The sequence below is a fragment of the Hyla sarda genome, chromosome 1 (assembly GCF_029499605.1).
Source record: "Hyla sarda isolate aHylSar1 chromosome 1, aHylSar1.hap1, whole genome shotgun sequence".
Classification (NCBI taxonomy): Eukaryota; Metazoa; Chordata; class Amphibia; order Anura; family Hylidae; genus Hyla; species Hyla sarda.
The window spans coordinates 402,044,026-402,068,336 of NC_079189.1; the positions used below are offsets into that span (position 1 = coordinate 402,044,026).

The 24,311-nt window shown below is 42.0% G+C and overlaps 1 protein-coding gene across 6 annotated transcripts in view; it reads left to right on the forward strand.

The window, feature by feature from the left end:
* The window catches only part of LOC130277384 (Fc receptor-like protein 5), a 113,446-nt gene that overhangs the window by 73,543 nt on the left and 15,592 nt on the right, over positions 1 to 24,311 (forward strand). For 3 of the 6 annotated variants that reach the window (XM_056528068.1, XM_056528049.1, XM_056528040.1), the window contains exons 2-4: positions 14,003 to 14,146; positions 14,597 to 14,890; positions 19,192 to 19,482. In XM_056528068.1, the coding sequence (XP_056384043.1) occupies positions 14,077 to 14,146; positions 14,597 to 14,890; positions 19,192 to 19,482 (655 nt within the window). In that variant the 5' untranslated portion in view covers positions 14,003 to 14,076. Of the gene's footprint in view, positions 1 to 9,300; positions 9,325 to 13,753; positions 13,861 to 14,002; positions 14,147 to 14,596; positions 14,891 to 19,191; positions 19,483 to 24,311 lie in introns of those variants that run through there. The other 3 variants (XR_008845457.1, XM_056528037.1, XM_056528058.1) reach the window with 2 other exon arrangements.

Consider the following 24,311-nt stretch of genomic DNA (forward strand, 5'->3'; position numbering starts at 1 on the left):
TAAAATGTATAGTATGTTTCATATCTAGCTTTTTTCCAACCACAAAGTAGTCCACAATACCACGTACTCTTCACAGTATTACATAACTTCTCAATAAGAGATAAATAAAGCTTGCTCACCACAAGTAGAGAGTGTACAGCCTCTATAACAGTGTTTAAAGGGGTAGTCCAGTGGTGAAAAACTTATCCCCTATCCTAAGGATAGGGGATAAGTTTGAGATCGCGGGGGGTCCGACCGCTGGGGCCCCCTGCGATCTCTCTGTACGGGGGCCAGGCTCTCCGGCCAGATAGCGGGTGTCGACCTCCGCTCGAAGCGGCGGCCGGCACGGCCCCTCAATACATCTCTATGGCAGAACCGGAGATTGCCGGAGGCAGCGCTTCGGCTCTGCCATAGAGTTGTATTGAGGGGGCGTGTCGGCAGCCGCTTAGTGCGGAGGTCGACACGCCCCCTTCCCGTGGGCTGTCGGGGCTCCGTACAGGAGATCGCAGGGGGCCCCAGCGGTCGGACCCCCCGCGATCTCAAACTTATCCCCTATCCTTAGGATAGGGGATAAGTTGTTCACCACTGGGTTCACCACTGGACTACTCCTTTAATGTTGTTTCCCCTCTAAATAACTCAACACGCAGCCATTAATGTGTAAACCTTGGCAACAAAAGTGAGAACATTCCTAAGTTCCTTTAACAACAGGGCCCCAAGGGTTTAGTGCCTTAACTGATTTAGGGAAAGATGTATTGGAAGGAGCCAGGTTATTTGTCACATTAACAGCTGAAAATGCTGAAGTGAGTGACCCAGATAGCAAGGGACCCAAAATCTTTACAGGAGGTAATAGTTCTACTTTTTGACCCCCCCCCCCTACAGCCAGGAGGTATCCTCGATAAATTCTCTAAATTGGTAGCCCAAGATTTTAACCCCTTAAGGACTCAGGGTTTTTCCGTTTTTGCACTTTCGTTTTTTCCTCCTTACCTTTTAAAAATCATAATCCTTTCAATTTTCCACCTAACAATCCATATTATGGCTTATTTTTTGCGTCGCCAATTCTACTTTGCAGTGACATTAGTAATTTTACCCAAAAATGCACGGCGAAACGGAAAAAAAAATCATTGTGCGACAAAATCGAAGAAAAAATGCCATTTTGTAATTTTTGGGGGCTTCCGTTTCTACGCAGTGCATATTTCGGTAAAAATTACACCTTATCATTATTCTGTAGGTCCATACGGTTAAAATGATACCCTACTTATATAGGTTGGATTTTGTCGCACTTCTGGAAAAAATCATAACTACATGCAGGAAAATGTATACGTTTAAAAATGTAATCTTCTGACCCTGATAACTTTTTTACTTTTCCACGTACAGGGCGGTATGAGGACTCATTTTTTGCGCCGTGGTCTGAAGTTTTTATTGGTATGATTTTTGTTTTGATCGGACTTTTTGATCACTTTTTATAAATTTTTTAATGGTATAAAAAGTGACCAAAAATGCGCTTTTTTTGACTTTGGAATTTTTTTGCGTGTACGCCATTGACCGTACGGTTTAATTAATTAAATATTTTCATAGTTCGGACATTTACACACGCGGCGATACCACATATGTTTATTAATTTTTTTTTTTACACTGTTTTATTTTTTTATGGGAAAAGGGGGGTGATTCAAACTTTTATTAGGGAAGGGGTTAAATGACCTTTATTAACACTTTTTTTTACATTTTTTTTTGCAGTGTTACTCTGTTATTACTGTATATTCCCAAATTACACAAATCCTTGATGTGACCCCGGGACGTCCTATCTAGTGATGAGCGAATTTTTGAAAAATTTGCCGAATTTTACGAAGAAATTCGGTTCAGTCCGAAATTTCTTGCTGCAAATTTGTATTAAAAATGGCTATTTCTGGCCTACAGAGAGCCTCAATAGGGGTGTAGAACACTTTGCCTTGCTGTAACACGCATAAGGTGTGTGCTGGGTTAGTGAAATAATACTGTTATTTAGTATGACATGCAGATTAGAGGCATTGCTGTTAGAATCATTGTCACAGAGCGGCACAATGACAAAGCCTGGAGGTGGCATCAGTTTGAGGAGACCATATAGTGGCTGAATGACACCGTGTGAAGGTGGCGGCAGCATGAGGAGACTATATAGTGGCTGAATGACCCAGCCTGGAGGTGGCAACAGCCTGACGAGACTATAGGTCCTACAATTGAAAAGATTAAAGATATTTTTTAACATTTAAATTGAAGATTTAAAATAGATGAACCTAAAAAGTTTAATTTAATGTGCAAGCAGCATGAGGAGACCGCATGGCGGAACAGTGACACAGCCTGGAGGTGGCAGAAGCATGAGGAGACCATATAGTGGCTTAATGACACAGCCTGTAGTTGGTGGCAGCATGAGGAGATCATATAGTGGCTGAATGACACTGCCTGTAGTTGGTGGCAGCATGAGTAGATCATATAGTAGCTGAATGACACAGCTTGGAGTTGGCGGCAGCATGAGGAGACCATGTAGCGGCTGAATGACAGCCTGGAGTTGGCAGCAGCATGAGGAGACCCTATTGTGGCTGAATGACACAGCCTGGAGGTGGTGGAAGCATGAGGAGACCATATAGTGGCTGCATTACATAGCCTGGAGTTGGTGGCAGAATGTGGAGACCGTATAATCGCTGAATGACACAGCCTGGAATTGGCGTCACCATGAGGAGACCATGTAGTGCCCGAATGACAAATCGTGGAGGTGGCGGCAGCATGAGGAGACCATATGGCGGTATAGTGACACAGCCTGGAGGTGGCGCAAGCATGAGGAGACCATATAGTGGCTGAATGACAAAGCCTGTAGTTGGTGGCAGCATGAGGAGACCATATAGTGGCTGAATGACACAGCCTGAAGTTGGCGCCCGCAAGAGCAGACCATATAGTGGCTGAATGACACAGTTTGGAGGTGGCAGAAGCATGAGGAGACCATATAGTTGCAGAATGAGACAGCCTGGAGGTGGCAGCAGCATGAGAAGAACACATGGTGGCAGAAAGAGAAAGCCTGGAGCTGGCATCAGCATGAGAAGAACATATGGTAGCAGTATGAGACAGCCTGGAGGTGACATCAGCAGCATCAGGAGTCCTGAAAGTGACCCGGTGACATAGTGGGGCAGTGGGTGGCAATACCAGTGCCCGGTGACTAAGGTGGGTGAAAAAAGGAGAACTTGGCTTCAGATGTGTGGCATCAGGCGGGTGGCAGGATCAGAATTGTAGTTGAGGCAGGTAGGCAGAAGAAAACGATCTCTTTTGTAAAAGTGTTAGTGTGCACAAATAAGTATTGAGGATATGCATTACGTAAAACTTGACTTTTAATAATATTCTTAGGATAAAATATATGTAACCAAAATTTTTGTTGAAATCAAATAAAAGGAAAGGTGTGCAAAAAACACCATGCGCCACCTACACCACCAAGTATTGATGTGATGCAAAGATGGAAGGGAACAACTTATGGTTCATTGTAACCGGTGGGGGTAAAAGCTTTCCCTGTAAGGCCCTTTTTTCGCATTAATAATTCCCTTCTTGGCAAGTGTTACTCACCCTAAAAAGAGCGGCCCCACACAGGAACCTCTCCCTATTTCTACCTGCAAACACTGCCATTTCCCAGGGTTTTTAGGTGGAAAGAGGGAGAGGTACCTGTGTGGAGCTGCCCTTTTTAAGATGAGCAACACTTTCCTCGAAAAGGTGGAAGGGAACAACGTATTGTCCATTGTAGTAGGTGGGGGTAAAAAATTCCCCTGTAAGGCCCTACTCTCGCCCTATTAATTTCCTTCTTGGCAAGTGTTACTCGCCCTAAAAAAGGTGGCCCCCACAGGAAACTCTCCCTATTTCCACCTAAAAACCCTGTGATTGTAGGTGGAAATAGGGAGAGGTTCCTGTGTGGGGATGCCCTTTTTAGGGCAAGTAACACTTGCCAAGAAGGGAATTAATAATGCGAGAGTAGGGCCTTACAGGGGAAGTTTTAACCCCCACCGGTTACAATGAACTATACGTTGTTCCCTTCCACCTTTTAGAGGTCTTTGCATCACATCAATACTTGGTGGTGTAGGTGGCACATGGTATTTTTTGCACACCTTTTCTTTTGTTTGATTTAAAAAAAAATTGGGTACATAGTTAAGTTTTAGCTAATGCCTATCCTCAATACTTACTTGTGGTCTGATGCGGAGGAACGTCTGTAACTGGGGAGCAGCGCCTTAAATATGTTTTGCACTATCCATATTTGTGAAGTGCTGGTGTGGCACCATGGTCAATCTACTCTGATGCATCAGGCATTGGTAGGTGGAAATAATAGCTGATCCATGCCTGATTCATCTTCCCAAAGGTCAGTCCCTCCAAATTTTTCATGGACAGATGTGTTTTTTTTGGGGTTACTATTGCCCCCGCTGCACTAAACACCCTCTCTGATGGCACACTACTTGACGGACGGGACAATTTTCCAAGGTCCAATAAGGTGTAGAGCCAGAATTTATACCACTGCCGAATGGTGACAATTTGATGGTCACTACGCATGCAAGTGAGCATGCATCGTGCCATGTATGCAAGTGACTCGGAGGGACTCCCTCTCTCCATCTCCACTGCATACTGTCACGGTGTCTGGGTCCTCTGTCTTGCCTTCCTCATAACCCTCTAGCTTCTCTAGCTGCTCCTGCTTCTCCTCTCATGTCAGATGACTATAAAAAACGCCCATTTCGTGAAACCTTAACTGTGCTTTTCTGCGCCCCTCCTTCTCCTCCTCCTTCAGTTCAGCCCCCACAGGGCTCATGTGGCCATGAGATGTAGGCACCAAGTCTCCAGCATCCTGACCAGTCATCATTTCCAACATGTGTTGTAGTAAATGAAGCAGCGGAATGACTTTGTTCATCCCATACTCCTGGCGAATGACTAATAATGTAGCTTCCTCAAAGGGCCTGAGCAAACTGCAGGTGGCCCGTATGAGCTGCCACTGGTTGAAATAAAAATTACACAGGGGTGTCCCCCTATCCGCTTGGATAAACAAGAAATCGGTGATGGCTATTCTCTGTTCGTACAGTCGGCCCATTGTCAGTCACCATGGTTTCCATTTCTCAGTGGCCTGAGAGCATGGAGGCGGAAGCGGCATCACCTGTCCAAGTTGCTGTTGTGGCAGTGCAGGAACCACATTCCTCCAGTGGGCCAGAAATTACATGTATTTTCCCTGACCATAGTTACAGCTCCACACATCGGCGCTGCCATGTGCTTTGGTACACACTGACAGGCTCAAGGACTTTCCCACCTTCTGTTCCACAAAATTGTGCTGGGCTGGTACTGCTGCCACTGACTTCTGACTCCTGCTGCCACTTTCCCCTGGTATGCTGCAACCTCTACCTGATGAATTTAGGCATCTGCCACTCCTCTGTGCACATCCTGGCACTCCTCTGCCTGACATACTTAGTGCGTATATGAGGGGAGTACAATACGCTCCACTATGCTTAAAACAGTATTTGTCTACAACACCAGCAGGTGAGTACTTTTGGCTGGCCTTTCACTGTATTTAGTCTCTTAAGACTTTAACAGAAACAAAATGGTACACCATTTAGATGTATGAGTGTGGTATGCACTTATGACGGGAGGACAATGCGCTCCTTTACGCTAAAAACAGTACATGTCTACAACACCAGAGTGCGGTGTGCACTTTTGCCTGGCCTTTCACAATATATAGGCCCTTAAGACTTTAACAGGAACAAAATGGTACACCACTTAGATGAACTTATGTGGTATCCACTTATGAGGGGAGGACAATGCGCTCCAGTATGCTAAAAACAGTATTTGTATACATCACTAGCAGGTGTGTACTTTTTGCTGGCCTTTCACACTATCTAGGCCCTTAACACTTTAATGGGAACAAAATGGCAGACCACTTTGATGTATGTATGTGGTATGCACTTATGAGGGGAGGACAATGTGCTCCAGTACGCTTAAAACTATATTTGTCTACAACACCAGCAGGTGTGTACTTTTGGCTAGCCTTTCACAGTATTTAGGCCCTTAAGACTTTAACAGAAACAAAATGGTACACCACTTAGACGTAAGTATGTGGTATGCGCTTATGAGGGGAGGACAATGTGCCCCAGAACATTTTAAACAGTATTTGTCTACAACACCAAAAGGTGAGTACTTTTGGCTGGCCTTCCGCAGTATCTAGGCCCTTATGACTTTAACTGGATCTAAATGGTACATCATTTAGATGTATGTATGTTGTTTGCACTTATGAGGGGAGGACAATGTGCTTCAGTACGCTTAAAACAGTATTTGTCTACAACACCAGCAGGTGTGTACTTTTGGCTGGCCTTTCACAGTATCTAGGCCCCAAAGACTTTAACAGGAACAAAATGGTACACCACTTTGATGTATGTATGTGGTATGCATTTACGAAGGGAGGACAATGCGCTCCAGTACGCTTAAAACAGTATTTGTTGACAACACCAGCAGGTGTGTACTGTTGGCTGGCCTTTCACAGTATCTAGGCCCTTAAGACTTTAATAGGAACAAAATGGCACACCACTTAGATGTACGTATGTGGTATGCGCTTATGAGGGGAGGACAATGCGCCCCAGAACATTTTAAACAGTATTTGTCTACAACACCAGAAGGTGAGTACTTTTGGCTGGTCTTCCACAGTATCTAGGCCCTTATGACTTTAACTGGATTTAAATGGTACATCATTTAGATGTACGTATGTTGTATGCACTTTTGAGGGGAGGACAATGCGCTCCAGTATGCTTCAAACAGTATTTGTCTCCAACACCAGCAGGTGTGTACTTTTGGCTGGCCTTTCACAGTATCTAGGCCCCAAAGACTTTAACAGGAACAAAATGGTACACCACTTAGATATACATATGTGGTATGCACTTATGAAGGGAGGACAATGCGTTCCAGTATGCTTAAAACAGTATTTGTTTACACCTCTAGCAGCTGTGTACCGTTGGCTGGCCTTTCACAGTATCTAGGCTCCTAAGACTTTAACAGGAACAAATTGGTACACCACTTAGATGTATATATGTGGTATGCACTTATGAGGGGAGGACAATGCGCTCCAGTATGCTAAAAACAGTATTTGTATACAATACCAGCAGGTGTGTACATTTGGGTGGCCTTTCACAGTATCTAGGCCCTTAAGACTTTAATAGGAACAAAATAGTACACCACTTCGATGTATGTATGTGGTATGCATCTATGAGGGGAGGACAATGAACTCGAATATTCGTCTATATATTCGCGAAATATTGCAAATTCAAATATGGCCAATGCCGTTCATCACTAAACATCATGTCCTCCCTGCTGCTGCTCCTGTGATTTGACTCAACGGGGAGAGGAGAGTGGATGCCCATTTGGCATGTGTTTGGTGCTGGAAAGCCGAAGCAAGCTGGCTGTGTATTTTCTCTCTAAAGTGTGCCAAAAGCTGTGAGGCGTGTCAAGGTGTTATTGGGAATATTATAACTGGACTTTTTTGTGGCATTGGCACTTTAAATATGGAAGTTCGACCATGCAACTAATTTTTGTTCAAGTATTATCATATTGTGATCCTTAACCCCATAAGGAGCAAGCCCAATTTAACCTTAAGGACCAGACCAATTTAACTTTTGCATTTTTGTTTTTTCCTCCTCGCCTTCTAAAATCCATAACTCCTTTATATTTCCATCTACATATAAGGGCTTGTTTTTTGCGTGAACAATTGTACTTTGTAATGAACCCACTCATTTTACCATAAAATGTATGGCGAACCCAAAAAGAAATTTTTAGGGAGGAAATTTAAATGAAAACCACAATTTTGCACATTTTGAAGGGTTTTGTTTTCACACTATACACTTTATGGTAAAAATGACATGTGTTCTTTATTCAGTGGGTCAATACAATTAAAATGATACCCATAGCTAGATACTTTTATATTTTGGTATCTCTTAAAAAAAAATCGAAAACCTTTTGTACAAAATCAGTAATCTAAAATCACTCTATTTTGACCACCTATAACTTTTTTATTTTTCCATTTATAGGGCAGTATGAGGGCTAATTTTTTGTGCAGTCACCTGTACTTTTTATCGATACCACATTTACATCTATTAAACTTTTAGATAATTTTTATAAATTTTTTTTAAATAAAATGTGACAAAAATGGTTTAATTAACATTATATTTTGATAGTACGGACATTTACGCATGCGGCGATTCCAAATATGTTTATAAAAAAAAATACGCTTTTTGGGTGTAAAATGGGAAAAACAGACAATTTTCATTTTTATTAGGGGAGAGGATTTTTCACTTTTTTTTACTTTTTATTTTTAAATTTTATAACTTTTATTTTACACTTTTTATGTCCCTATAGTGGACTATTCATAGCAATCATTTGATTGCTAATACTGTTCAGTGCTATGCATAGGACACAGCACTGCTCAGTATTATCGGTGATCTTCTGCTCTGGTCTGCTCGATCTCAGACCAGAGCAGAAGATCCCGGGAGACAGCTGGAGCCAGGTGAGGGGACCTCCGGCCGCCATGCTGGATGATCGGATCGCCACGGCAGCGCTGCGGGCGATCTGATCATCCGATTATCCAGAGCAGCTTACAGTTTGCCTTAGGTTACCAGTTGGTTTTTCTTTGTATCCCAAACAATTCTTCCCAAAAACTTTCTTAAAAAGATAATGTTTCTGTGTTTCTGTTATAATTATCATTTAATAAAAAGCTAAACAACTATATGATAATACATGGCTTCATATGGTAATCCTTAAAGGGGTATTCTGGGATTTATTTTTTTTTTTTTGGGCTGTGATACAGGGTCTGTAAAGTTAGTGTAGTTCATAGTATAGTGTCTGCACCTGTGTGTGATGGTGGCAATTCTGTGATTTTTGCCCCCGTTTATTTTTAACAGCTTACAAAATGACTGTTGTCTAAGGTTTCCCGAGGTTTCAGTGCGACCCTAGACATTACATCACCAGTAAGGTGCTCAGAGGGAGCCTTTCTTTGTTTCAATGGGTGGAGCTACCGCTGGGTGGGAGGGAGATCATTCGGCAAGGAATTGTAGTTTTGCAACAGCTGGAGGTACCCTGGTCAGAAAACACTGGTCTATCACATGGAAAGGATCACAGGTGTGTTTTAATGGGTGGCTAATGTGTGGGATAAATTACCTCACAATTACAAACAAGGAATTATGGGACTTGTAGTTTGAGGGAACAAATTCCAACAGGAAATAGTCATTTTACAATGATAGCCTCAGCCTTATGTACTCTCACAACATAGCAATTGAGCCCCAAGACAAGCACAGATCCTTCCTAAGCATGTCCATTACTGTCTGGCAGGTATGTACTAAAATCACCTCATGGTGGATAACCCCTTTAAATAAAAATATTTTTTTGCATGTTCTGTCATATATTCTAAATCAACGGTAAAAAGTCACAATTTCTACCAGGGCGTTAAAACTTTTGATCACAACCTAAAAAAAAAGGTAATTTATTACATTCTTTAGCCCAACAACAAATGCAGTGCGCAGAGTCCAGCCATTAGTTTGCTCAGATCAGTACATGACTAGAAAAACATGGCTGCGGTCTTTCAGAAACAGTGCCACACCGGTTCAAAGGCTGATGCTCCATCCCATTCATTTCAATTGAGCTGAACCACTATACCAGACTGAAGCTTGTACTTTTTTTTTGTTCTGATCCTGAAATAAAGTAATCACGTTTTTTGAGCCCTGCACAATCCTCATAACCTGGAGAATTATTTTTACAAAAAAACTGAATGACAAACCATGTATTTTATTTACCAGAAAATAGTGTGAACAACTACATTTGGTAGGTAGGATAAAGTGTTAACTTCTTGATTGGAGAACTATTCATAATGTGAAGCCAGCAGCAGATACACACTGCAGCTGGATACATTTCCTGTGCTGTACTATATTTTGCTGGACAATTGAAGTTCACTTAATACAGGAAATTGAGCTGCAACAGACTATAGGTCTACAGACAAGTGAAAGACTTTACCAATAGCCTGAAAACTTGTGTAGAACACTGTCTAAGGGTCCTAAAATAGCACTGAATAACTTTGTAAGCTTATCTAGGAGTGTAGAAAAAAGAATTTAAGCTGTTTTTAAGGTAATGTTATTGTCAAAATTATAGCAACAAGCATGGCTAAGGGTAAATGGATGGTACCCTGTGGTAACTAACAGCTTGTCTAAAAATACACAGAGCATAAACAGAAGAAATAAAGACAGGTGTCGGCTTGTGGAAGCACTTCTATAGTGCGAAACAGTTCTGTCCCGTAACCACCTCTGCCTCCGCTCTATGTTATACCTGCCTCATTGTTGTTAATGCCTAACGGACTACAGTAAAGAAAATACCTTTTCACTGAATGGTGAGTGTGATTGTCTTTATTTCTTCTGTTTATGCTCCATTGCTTGGATTACATCAGCACCCCATACAACAGGATTAGGTGAGGTTCACAGGTCTACCACAGGTGCTCATCTAATTGCCACCTAGCTGCAGCAGTGCCGGTTTTTGCTTTTCTTGTGTGGACATAAAAATACACAGAGCTATCGGAAGAAGGAAGCGTTCCAAAAAATATCCCTTTTTGGTAGTTCAACAGGTTTTGAATCTGAAAAGTAAAGAAGCAATGGTTTCTTGCAAGCCTTTAAAGAATTGAACCATTTTGTAAGCAGAAACAGGATTGGCATCCTAGAAAGTTGAAAAGAAAGGGCTCACATCAATTTGCGATTAAACAGACTGTGCTTAAAAGTGACACAAAATCCTCTATATGCAGCTTTTTCACGATTAGTGTACCACAAAAAAACTGGCACACTGTGTTGTTCATTGATCACAGTCCCATACAGAGATCTTCTTTTTAAACCGGTTATTTATAAAATGCTGAAGCTATGTGCATATGCTTCTTTTTTGGTGGCTTTGACTTCACCCCGGACTGGTATGCAGAGAGGACACTGGAGGTGGATCCTCTGTGTCAGTGAGGTGATGGCGTGGGCCGTACCAGGGGAACGGAATCTAAGGGGTTACTGGTTTTCACCAGAGCCCGCCGCAAAGCGGGATGGACTTACAGCGGCAGGTAACCCCCCAGGTCGTTCTACCCGATAGCGACAAGGCAAGAGCAAGGTCGGACATAGCAGAAGGTCAGGGCAGGCAGCAATGGATCGTAGTCAGGGGCAACGGCAAAGGTCTGGATACACAGGCTTGGGATACACAAAACACTTTCTCAGGGCACTAGGGCAACAAGATCCGGCAAGGACAGGAAGGGGAAGTGGGTTTTTCTGGAATGGGAGTGATTAACAACTGATTGGGCCAGGCACCAATTAGTGGTGCACTGGCCCTTTAAATTTCAGAGAGCTGGCGCGCGTGCGCCCTAGAGAGTGGGGGCGCTCCTGCCAGGACATTACAGCAGGGGATCTGGACTGGTGAGACGATTGGGATGCGACCCGCGGGCGCGTCTGACTACGCGGATCGCATCCCCACCGACAGTAACAGTGCAGCGCAGTGCAGGGACCCAGAGCGCTCGGCGTAACAGCCTCCTGATGGGAGAGTTGTTTGCAAGGCATTATGGTTTACCCTGGGGTCATGTGCTTCCTTCACCTTCTACATTCTGCTAGGTAGCTGACATTATTTTGTCAGGTTCAGCCTAACTAAGCCACCCAAGGTTCTATGGGATCAGTTTGCTCATCTCTAGTGATTACACTGTTCTACAGGTAAAAAGTTGCAAGCATGAAAACAGCTGTTCTTACATACTTTTGGGGTGCTAAAAACAAAAATAACATAAAAAATGGCTCCAGTTTCCATGATATAAGCAACCAACTAATGAAGTAAGGTTTATAAAATGCATGATGCAACTTACACCATAGATTACATAGTCAGTATTGGTGACCTAAAGAAAACTGCTAAGTGTACCAAGATGATGCAATATTAGCTAATATTACGTCACCAAATTCTATAAAAGACGCAGTATCTGTTGCTTGACGAGTTTAGGGTGGGTACACACTGCATTTACTAACTAAGGGAACCGGAGTGAAAACCGGGTGCTCCCGTATCCCAGCCAGACCCGGCCCCCTTCTCATTCATTTGAATGAGTCAATCGCAGCATACCACGGTTTTCAAACTGGTCAGAAAACCGGATACAGGGCAAAAATTAGCCCTGTATCTGGTTTTCATTCAAATGAATGAGAAGGGGGCCATGTCCATCTGGGATATTGGAGTGCCCTGTTTTCACTCCCCCCAGCCGGCTCCGGTTGCTGTAGTTAGTAAACGCAGTGTGAACTCACCCTAAACTCGCCAAGCAACAGATACTGTGACTTTTATAGAATTTGGTGACGTAATATTAGCTAATATTGTATCATCTTGGTACACTTGGCGGTTTTCTATTGGTCACCAATACTGACTATGTAATCTATGGTATAAGTTGCATCATGCATTTTATAAGCCTTACTTCATCAGTTGGTTGTTATATCATGGAAACTAGAACCAATATACATATTTTTATGTTATTTTCGTTTTTAGCACCCCAAAATTATGTAAAAACAGCTGTTTTCATGCTTACAGCTTTTTACCTGTAGAACAGTGTTATTTGCCTATTACCTGTTGTTGGAAAATGTAAATTGCCCATTGCATGAAAACTAGAGCCAACTAACAAATGTCATTATTATATTTGAAATCACTCAAATCAGCATGTGAAATTCATTAAGAAATGACACATTTCCTTTCTGAAACAAAAACAGAAAATTTGTAGAACAGTGTTATAGGTCAAATCACTCAAATACTCCTCATGGCAATATTTTTCTTTGAATAAGAAAATGGATCAAAACTACACACAGTGTGAACTAACCTCAATTCACTTATGAGTCTAATCAGTTCACCCCAACAGCCTTATTAGGTGAACTGCAATGATAAGACTCCACCCCTTTCTCTGTAAAGCAAGAAGCTTCATGGAAAATGAAGGCAGAATTAGATAATAATTTCAGTGTGGATATAGAAATGAATATGTCTCAAAACAAATGTCTGCCACATCAGCTAAACCAGGAAAACACACAACATACACAGGAACCTATCTACTATTCTCTAATACAAGCCTATGCTGTACCAAATAAATAAATAACAAAAAATGTGTAGCCTGGAAAAGAAAATCTGCATATGCAAATATGCACAAATATGTGTATGATAGTAAAAGGAATGGTACCTGACTGGCTCTGGATATGGAATTGTTGGCACTTAATAAAAGTTAGAATAAAAAAAAAAAAAAACGAAAGAAAGAAATAAAGTATATCTAACAAAAAAGTAAGGTAAGATAATATCACTATGTCAGACTGGCAATAAATGGTGGAGTAGCTATGCTCTCATCTGTTCTCCCGCTTGTACAAGGACAATACTGTACATGCATTACATGACTTCAAACAATACTCATTGACTGTTTAGTTTCACCGTTCAACATGATCGACTCTAAAAAAATGCTCATAATCACTACAATTCTTAAACTAGAAGTGTTTTGCTTATCTCTAGTAGTATACAATACTGGTTATGTCCTTTCTAGCTCTCTTTTGTGTGTGTGTACATGAGGAAGGACACTGGGTTTGGTATAAAGGCATATAAAAAAGGCATGCTATACAAGTGTGTCTTTCCGCATTACTCCTGTTATTATCAGGTTTCCTCTTCTGCGCTTCCCTTCCTGTTTTGGTTCACCGGCCCAAGCTGCTAGCAGGAGATTCCTTTGTAACAATTCGGCTTCTCCTAAATCTCTCTTGGTCCTGGCTGTAGTCCCAGATGTGTATATAGGGAAGGGGCTGTGACCAACACCCCAAAGAAATATCACATAAACCTAGAATAACTGTTTGCGGGCTATCAGGCACAAAGGTAACATCCCAAATAAATGAATATGTTTGTGAGAAGGTCATTTGGGCTATATAGGAAATCGATAGAAGAGTAGCTTAGAATTATAGTGAAACAATGTTGTTAAATATATTTTTCTCTAACTCGTCTTTTTCTCTACCTACAGGACTTCATTAGAGGGCTGAATATTGTAAGTAACCCCAACGATGTTTTGACTAGTCTGGACTTTATCCCTACGCCATGTATAACGTGCTCCCAGCATGTGTCTATATATGGCTTTGTCTTCTAGTGGAACTCAGTTTGTATGAAGGTCAGTGACTATGCTTATAATTTTGCTTTAGAATGACTAGCAGGGGCCCTGATGTATTGATTAAAATGTTGTGATCCAGTTACAGTCCAGATAATGGGTCCCATATATTGGGTCTACATATGTTCCTTACGTTGCTCTAAGATAGTTAGACTCTATTTGTAGCTCTTGAATCATTCTTCTTTGATCTCTTGGAATGGGTCGTACAGTAGCTTTAGAGCTATTAAAAGCAACTAAGAAAGTTGTAGCTATAAATTTGTTTATTGGCTTAAAAGCTAACCAAAACAACATTATAGAAATATAGAAATCATCATATGTACAGAAGAAAATCCCAATAGTTGAATTTCTTAGAAAAAATACAACATAAGATGTCTTCCTTTAGTATTTTCACAAAGCATTGATGTAATCATATTACGTAAGAATTTTCAGCATTTCTTTTTTACTTTTTTTCAGCTGTTCTTCAGAGGCCAAATATCATCTTCTCAGCCAATTATGCCATATACCTAACTGGAGAAGCAGTGTCTCTAGAATGTCAGGCCACAGCTGACTTCACTATACATGGATACAAGTTCTTCAAAAATAATCAAGAAGTTCATAGGGTGGAAGCAGCCAGGCTAAACAAGTATAAGATAAGACCAGCGAGAAGAAATGATGCTGGATCCTACACCTGTCTCTATTGGACATTAGATACCATTAGAGGAAGGCAAGAATCCGAAATCAGCTATCCTGTGTCTTTGTCTGTAATAGGTAAGAATCAGGGGCATTACTAGTATGTACAGATACTGCAGTTTCTAAAAACAAAATACATTTAGCTTCTTTGTGGTGTGGAATGTGGTGGAATGTGTGTTTTTTGTTTTGTTTTTTAATGGTCTTTTTTGTGGCGTTTGGAAAACTGCATTTTAAACAAAAATGTGTCAAGCACAAAAAACTTTTTTTTCAGTAACGAGGTTACACTAATAATTGCAAAGGTGATATCAGGCCCCTGGGATCTCGTTGTCATGGATGTTGGTCTGTTATGCGTATGGTCATAGATTCATTGGGACCAAATTTCTTTCATATGGACTGTGTTTCTTTATTTTTTTTTTAAAGGCACTACTATGACAGCAGCATTTAAACAGTGATATACCACATCATGGGTGTTTGGCTCAACACGACATGATTACGGCCTTCTGAGGGTCTTGGTTTCTGCCATGACAGTTTTGCTTCTAAACTATCACATCACTAAAAAATCAATTCAATGCATTATTGTAGCCCCACGACCCCCCAGGAATACTTAAAAAGTGTTTAAAAAAAAGCCAGTTTAAACAAGGTAAAGGCAACAAACAGTAAACAAAAAAACCTAAACATATTTGGTATTGCTGTGTGTTGAAATGTCCAAACTATTAAAATCTAATGTTAGTGAAACCACACTGTGTATGTTGTTAAAAAATTAATATTCTGCATTTAAAAAAACAAAAAACAAAGACCTCATGTGGCTATGTATATGGAGCATTGAATTATGGCTCTTGGAAGATATAGAGAGAAAAAAAAGGCGAAAATTAAAATTGGCTGTGTCCTTAAAGGGGTACTCCACTGGAAAACATTTTTTTTTTAAATCAAATGGTGCCAGAAAGTTAAACAGATTTGTAAATTTCTATTAGTTAAAAATCGTAACCCTTCCAGTTCTTATCAGCTGCTGTGTGTTACAGAGGAAGTTCTTTTATTTTTGAATTCCCTTTCTGTTTGACCACAGTGCTCTCTGCTGACACATCTGTACATTTTAGGAACTGTCCAGAGTAGGAGCAAATCCCCATAGCAAACCTATCCTGCTCCAGACAGTTCCTAGACAGAGGTGTTAGCAGAGAGCACTGTGGTCAGACAGAAAGAATACAAAAATAAAATAAAATAAAATGAAAAAAAAAAAAGAATTTCCTGTGGAGCATATTGCAGCTGATAAGTACTGGAAGGATTAAGATTGTTAAATAGAAGTAATTTAAAAATATGTTTAACTTTCTGGTACCAGTTGATTTAAAAAAAATAATGTTTTCCTGGGAAGTACCCCTATAAGGAGTTTACTAATAGCCCAGATTTATTAGTCTGCCAGAAAACAAACTGTCTGATTTTGCACATAACAACCAATCACAGCCCAGCTTTCCTGTCTTAAGGAGTTTTGGTAAAATTAACCCCTTCCCGACCTATCACATACCTGTACGTCATGAGTGGGAAGGTGTTCCCGACCCATGACATACAGGTACGTCATGAACATTTTTGCCGCTACTCGCGGCATCCCGCAGCGCCCGGTAAGATGGTGGCTATCACTGATAGCCAGCCATCTTACTGTGCGACCACGGGGGGTTTCATCCCCCCCCCCCAGCGATCGCTGCTATCAGCTGGTCAAATCTGACTAGCTGATAGCAGCGTTTCGCTATCAGAATACTTAGCAGCGCGGTGTGTGAGTCCCGATCACGGGGATCGGGACACACACCGCTCTGCTAAGTGTCCCTTACCCGTCCCCCGGCGTCACTTACCCGGCCATGCGGTGTCCCGAGCGGTCCCGGCCCAGTCTGGGCATGCTGGGAGTTGTAGTTTTGCAACAACTGGAGGCACACTAGTTGGGAAACATTGTCCGTTTCCTACTTCAGTGCCTCCAGCTGTTGCAATTGTTGCAAAACTATAACTCCCACCATGCACTGACAGACGATGCATGCTGGGAGTTGTAGTTTTGCAACAGCTGTAGACACACTGGTTTGGAAACACTAAGTTTGGTTGCAAAACACTTGAAAGTTTATTACTTAGCCTAGTGTTTCCAAACCAGTGTGCCTCCAGCTGTTGCAAAACTACAACTCCCAGCATGCACGGACAGCCAAAGGGCATGCTGGGAGTTGTAGTTTTGCAACAGCTGGATATTTGCCCCCTCCCCCCAATGTGAATGTACAGGGTACACTCACATGGGCGGAGGTTTACAGTGACTGCTGCAAGTTGAGATGGCGCAAATTTTGCGCTGCAGCTCAAACTCCCAGTGGCAAACTTGCTGTGAACCTCTGCCCATGTGACTGTACCCTAAAAACACTACACTACACTTACACTAACCTAAAATAAAAAGTAAAAAACACTACATATACACATACCCCTACACAGCCCCCCTCCCCCCAAAAAAAAGAAAAATGTCTAGTACGCTACTGTTTCCAAAACGGAGCCTCCAACTGTTGCAAAACAACAACTCCCAGTATTGCCTGACAGCAATTGACTGTCCAGGCATGCTGGGAGTTTTGCAACAGCTGGAGGCACCCTGTTTGGGAATCATTGGCATAGAATACCCCTATGCAAATCCCAAATCCCTCAAATGCGCATGGCGCGCTCTCACTTTGGAGCCCTGTCGTATTTCAGGGCAACAGTTTTGGGACACATATGGGGTATCTCCGTACTCGGGAGAAATTGCCTTACAAATTTTGGGGGGCTTTTTCTTCTTTAACCCCTTATGAAAAGGTGAAGTTGGGGTCTACACCAGCATGTTAGTGTATAAAAATGAAATTTTTTACACTGACATGCTGGTGTTGCCCCATACTTTTCATTTTCACAAGAGGTAAAAGGGAAAAAAGACCCTCAAAATTTGTAATGCAATTTCTCCCGACTACGGAGATACCCCATATGTGGGCGCAAAGTGCTCTGGGGGTGCACAACAAGGCCTAGAAGGGAGAGTGCACCATGTACATTTGAGGTGATTTGCACAAGGGTGGCTGATTGTTACAGCAGTTCTGACATAAACGCAAAACAATAAATATCCATATGTGACCCCATTTTGGAAACTACACCCCTCATGGAATTTAATAAGGGGTGTAGTGAGCATTTACACCCCACTGGTGTATGATAGATTTTTGGAACAGTGGTCTGTGAAAATGGAAAATACAATTTTTCATTTGCACAGTCCACTGTTTCAAATATCTGTCAAACGCCAGTGGGGTGTAAATGCTCACTGCACCCCTTATTAAATTCCATGAGGGGTGTAGTTTCCAAAATGGGGTCACATGTGGGGGGTCCACTATTCTGGCACCATAGGGGCTTCCTAAATGGGACATGCCCCCCAAAAACCCTTTCAGAAAAACTCACTCTCCAAAATCCCATTGTCACTCCTTCCCTTCTGAGCCCTCTACTGCCCCCGCCGAACACTTGACATACACATATGAGGTATTTCCTTACTCGAAAGAAATTGGGTTACAAATTGTAGGGTGATTTCTCTCCTTTTACCCCTTGTAAAAATAAAAAAATTGGGTCTACAAGAACATGCGAGTGTAAAAAATGAAGATTTAGAATTTTCTCCTTCACTTTGCTGCTATTCCTGTGAAACACCTAAAGGGTTAAAACACTTACTGAATGTCATTTTGAATACTTTGGGGGGTGCAGTTTTTATAATGGGGTCATTTGTGGGGTATTTCTAATATGAAGACCCTTAAAATCCACTTCCAACCTGAACTAGTCCCTGAAAAAGTACGATTTTGAAAATCTTGAGAAAAATTGGAAAATTGCTGCGGAACTTTGAAGCCCTCTGGTGTCTTCCAAAAGTAAAAACTTGTACATTTTTTGATGCAAACATAAAGTAGACATATTGTATATGTGAATCAATATGTAATTTATTTGGAATATCCATTTTCCTTACAAGCAGAGACTTTCAAATTTAGCAAAATGCAAAATTTTCAAAATTTTCATGAAATTTTTAGATTTTTTTACCAAGAAAGGATGCAAATATTAGTGAAACGTTACCAATAACATAAAGTAGAATATGTCACGAAAAAACAATCTCGGAATCAGAATGATAAGTTAAAGCATCCCAGAGTTATTAATGTTTAAAGTAACAGTGGTCAGATTTTCAAAAAATGCCCAGGTCCTGAAGGTGAAAATGGGCTGGTTCATGAAGGGGTTAAAGCCGAGATAAAACAGTATATTTTTCCCCATAAATGTGAGCCAATGCATGCACTGACAACCGTGTTTCCGTAGACTTGGGTGAACCATTTGTCTATATAGTATTATGTAGTGTGTATTGTGATATCGAATCCATCTTTTATTCATTTTAGATCAGCCATCTATGCCCACTCTCTTAATCAGGCCAAAGGAATCCCTGTATGTAGAAGGAGAAATGGTGACTTTGGAATGTGAACATCCAAGTGTAAATGCTCAGATCACTTATCGTTTTTACAAGGATAAAAGCAACCTGCTCCCTTACCAAGATACATCAATATCTGAGCACCATATTTCCAGCTTGAGTACCAAGGATTCTGGAACCTATGACTGCGAATACTTGATCTTTGGACACCAGAGAATAATCTCATCGGGCAGAAGCAAGCAACAAACTATAACTGTTACAGGTATGATATTGGAGTCAGAAGTGAAGGAAATGCAATTCTACCAAAAGACTAAAGTCATAGAACATTATTCATATGAATCTGAAAGAACATTTATGCCCCAAAAGTTTTTCCAAGCAGTTGGACCCCCAAGAATTTGAGTGCACTAGCCAAGCTTTTTTGTACTTCTATGGGAAAAGTTTGTGTTTAGTATAGTATAGGTTCTCTAGCTGTGTTTTTTTCACAGCTTTGGGGCTCATACACACAAATTTGTTATAGTTCTCTTTTGTACAGAGCCATGGCAGGGATTCTATTGGGGTACTTAAGCCCTCTACTATATTTCCATATGCCTTCTTTTTTCTGTCTGATTTTATACATATCTGACAAAAATGTACCCGTATATGATTGGAAAAAATCCTGGCATGCTTCATCAGTCTCTGTATGTATGTAGGCAGAGCCGTAGCCTGTAGCTTCTGGGCCCCGATGCAAAATCTGCAACAGGGCCCCATATGCCAGTTACAATACTGGTCTCTTATGGGGAAGATGTGCTTTGGGAGCCCCTTAGGCACAAGGGCCCCGGTACGACTGCTACCTCTGCTTCCCCTATAGCTATATGACCATACACAGGACGTCCAACAGTGCCAGTACAGCGATTCACAGATGCTGTATATCTGTTTGCCCCACACAGCTGTCCAAGTTCTGTGCCAGGGTTTATTACCCCTTCATGCATAGTACTTTAGGCAGAACTTTGGTCAGTATTGTAAGAGTTCAAAACACACTGTTTCCATCATAGTTTGTTGCAGTGTAGATCCACTCCTGGTTTTGGCTAAAATACTGACTAAATAATTATCAAAATTCTGTGTGTAAATCCAGTCTGAATGTTGCAAATATGTAAATAAGATTTGTCATTCACATTATATTGAATGCCTGGATGTATAAGGAGAGGGATTAGCAGTAGAAAGAGAGAAGTGCTCATGCCACTGTACAGAACACTGGTGAGGCCTCACTTGGCATATTGTGTGCAGTATCGGAGACCATATCTCCAGAAGGATATAGATACTCTAGAGAGAGTTCAGAGAAGGGCTACTAAACTAGTACAAGGATTGCAGGATAAAACTTCCAGGAAAGGTTAAAGGACCTTAACATGTAAAGAAGAAAGAAGACACAGAGGGGATATGATAGAGACTTTTATATACATGAAGGGAATCAAAATGGTAAAAGAGGAGAGGATATTTAAATGGTTACTGTGAGACACAAAAACTTTTTATATGTTGTACATCTTGGCAAAACATTAACAATTCTAAAATACTTCATAAGAAAACTTCATAGAAATCATGGCTTATAAAATCATGGCTTTGTCCAAGCTGAAGCACAGACATGGACAAAGTCCAGTAAGTGAGGGTGGGCTAGTGCTCCTCTGTCTGATAGAACAGGAAAGAGCACAGAGGAGTACTATCAGACAGGAGAGAGCACATAGGAGTACTATCAGACAGGAGAGAGCACATAGGAGTACTATCAGACAGGAGAAAGCACAGAGGAGTCCTATCAGACAGGAGAGAGCACAGAGGACTACTATCAGACAGGAGAGAGCACAGAGGAGTTGTATCAGACAGGAGAGAGCACAGAGGAGTACTATCAGACAGGAGGGAGCACAGAGGAGTACTATCAGACAGGAGAAAGCACAGAGGAGTACTATCAGGCAGGAGAGAGCACAGAGGAGTACTATCAGACAGGAGAAAGCACAGAGGAGTACTATCAGACAGGAGAGAGCACAGAGGACTACTATCAGACAGGAGAGAGCACAGAGGAGTACTATCAGACAGAAGAGAGCACAGAGGAGTCCTATCAGACAGGAGAAAGCACAGAGGAGTCCTATCAGACAGGAGAAAGCACAGAGGAGTACTATCAGACAGGAGAGAGCACAGAGGATTACTATCAGACAGGAGAGAGCACAGAGGAGTATTATCAGACAGGAGAGAGCACAGAGGAGTACTATCAGACAGGAGAGAGCACAGAGGAGTACTATGAGACAGGAGAGAGCTCAGAGGAGTACTATGAGACAAGAGAGAGCACAGAGGAGTCCTAACAGACAGAAGAGAGCACAGAGGAGTCCTATCAGACAGGAGAAAGCACAGAGGAGTCCTATCAGACAGGAGAAAGCACAGAGGAGTCCTATCAGACAGGGGAAAGCACAGAGGAGTACTATCAGACAGGAGAGAGCACAGAGGACTACTATCAGACAGGAGAGAGCACAGAGGAGTACTATCAGACAGAAGAGAGCACAGAGGAGTCCTATCAGACAGGAGAGAGCACAGAGGAGTCCTATCAGACAGGAGAAAGCACAGAGGAGTACTATAAGACAGGAGAGAGCACAGAGGACTACTATCAGACAGGAAAGAGCACAGATGAGTACTATCAGACAGGAGAGAGCACAGAGGAGTACTATCAGACAGGAGAGAGCACAGAGGAGTACTATGAGACAGGAGAGAGCACAGAGGAGTACTATGAGACAGGAGAGAGCACAGATGAGTCCTAACAGACAGGAGAGAGCACAAAGGAGTGTTATCAGACAGGAGAGAGCACAGAGGAGTCCTAACAGACAGGAGAGAGCACAGAGGAGTGTTATCAGACAGGAGAGAGCACAGAGGAGTCCTATCAGACAGGAGAGAGCACAGAGGAGTACTATGAGACAGGAGAGAGCACAGAGGAGTCCTATCAGAAAGGAAAAAGCATAGAGGAGTCCTATCAGACAGGAGAGAGCACAGAGGAGTACTATCATACAGGAGAGAGTACAGAGGAGTCCTCTCAGACAGGAGAGAACACAGGGGAGTACTATCAGACAGGAGAGAGCACAGAGGATTCCTATCAGACAGGAGAGAGCACAGAGGAGTACTATCAGACAGGAGAGAGCACAGAGGAGTAGTGATGAGCGGCATTGGCCATATTCGAATTTGCGATATTTCACGAATATGTGGACGGATATTAGTCCTATATTCGCGAATTAATTATGTTTGCATATTCGCATATGCAAATCTTTGCATATGTGAATATTTGCATATTTGCATATTCGAGGAAGAAAACAGTGAGGGGGTGGACAACTTCACTATCGGTTGCAAGGGATGTTGTTGATAACCTCTGACAAGTGTATTTGCATCATTCTAATTGGCCCACAAGTGAAAAGAAGGAATGTGTGAATATTCACATATGCGAATATGCGCATACGCAGAAAAACTAATATTTGCAATTTTGACTATATAGCGAATATATTCGCAATATTTGTGATATTCGCGATACAAATTTGAAATGCGAATATTCGTGCACAACACTACAGAGGAGTACTATCAGACAGGAGAGAGCACAGAGGAGTGCTATCAGACAGGAGAGAGCACAGAGGAGTGCTATCAGACAGGAGAGAGCACAGAGGAGTACTATCAGACAGGAGTGAGCACAGAGGAGTCCTATCAGACAGGAGAGAGCACAGAGGAGTCCTAACAGACACGAGAGAGCACAGAGGAGTACTATCAGACAGGAGAGAGCACAGAGGAGTGCTATCAGACAGGAGAGAGCACAGAGGAGTCCTATCAGACAGGAGAGAGCACAGAGGAGTGCAAAGGGTTTCTGCAGTAATATCAGGAAGTATCACTTTACTGAGAGGTAGTGAATGCATGGAATAGCCTTCTAGCTGCAAATACAGTAAAGGAGTTTAGAGATGCATGGGATAGGCACAAGGCTATCCTCCATGTAAATAGCGCGAGGAACTATTCATAGTATTCAGAATATTAGGCAGACTAGATCGGCCGAATGGTTCTTATCTGCCGACGCATTTTATGTTTCTATAAATGTTCGAATGCAGAATGATTTTCCGCACTTGTCACAGTTTTTTTTTTATAGGGAACCTCCATTGTTCCTAGCATTCTACTCTCCTGACAGAAGTTTAAGGGTATGGTCAAGAGGAATGGATCTGCAGCGTACTTTACGCTGTGGATCCGCCGATGACCCGACCCTTAATTGTGCCTCCAGCTGTTCCGCCAGTATCTTGCTCCAAGCAGCCACATGGGGACTTGTGAGTCACTGCGAGCATGCTACGCGATGTCTGTGAGTACACAGCAAGTACATACAGCAACTCGCAGGCCTGTGTTGCTGCTCAGAGCGACACATTGCCGCTGTGAGCTTGACATGGGAGAATCAACTGGAGGCACAATATAGGGTCAGGTCATCGGTGGATCCGCATCGTAAAATACACTGCGAATCCATTCCGTGTGACCCTACTCTTGAGACAGAAGGAAGCACAGGCAACACATAAGGTGATATTGGCATGGCAGTCATAAAGCATCTCCCAGCTTTTCAGGGGACACTTCGGGTGCCTAAGAATAGCTTTGACATAAGTCCTGGGTAAACTACTCTACTTACAGTATATCTTCTGATGGGAGAAGAGAATGTAAGCAATACTAGAAGTGCCTTAGTGCAACAAGCCCTTAATATAATGTTCTTTTAAATACAAAGGGGGAAATTTATCAAAACTTGTGTAAAGGAAAAGTTGCTGAGTTGCCCATAGCAACCAATCAGATAGCTTCTTTCATTTTTTTAAAAAGCCTCTGAAAAATGAAAGAAGCAATCTGATTGGTTGCTATGGGCAACTCAGCAACTTTTCTTGTACATAGGTTTTGATAAATCTCCCCCAATATGTAAATGAGATTCTTAGCAATTTTTGTCATTTTAACCCATTAATGCTCCTGAAAGGATATGGAGTGAGCTCAGGAGTTGAGGTTGCTCTATGCCTGGCGCATGCTGATTGTTATCAGCAGATGGCAACTACCATCCTTTAACCCCTTATGGACGCAGGACGTAAATGT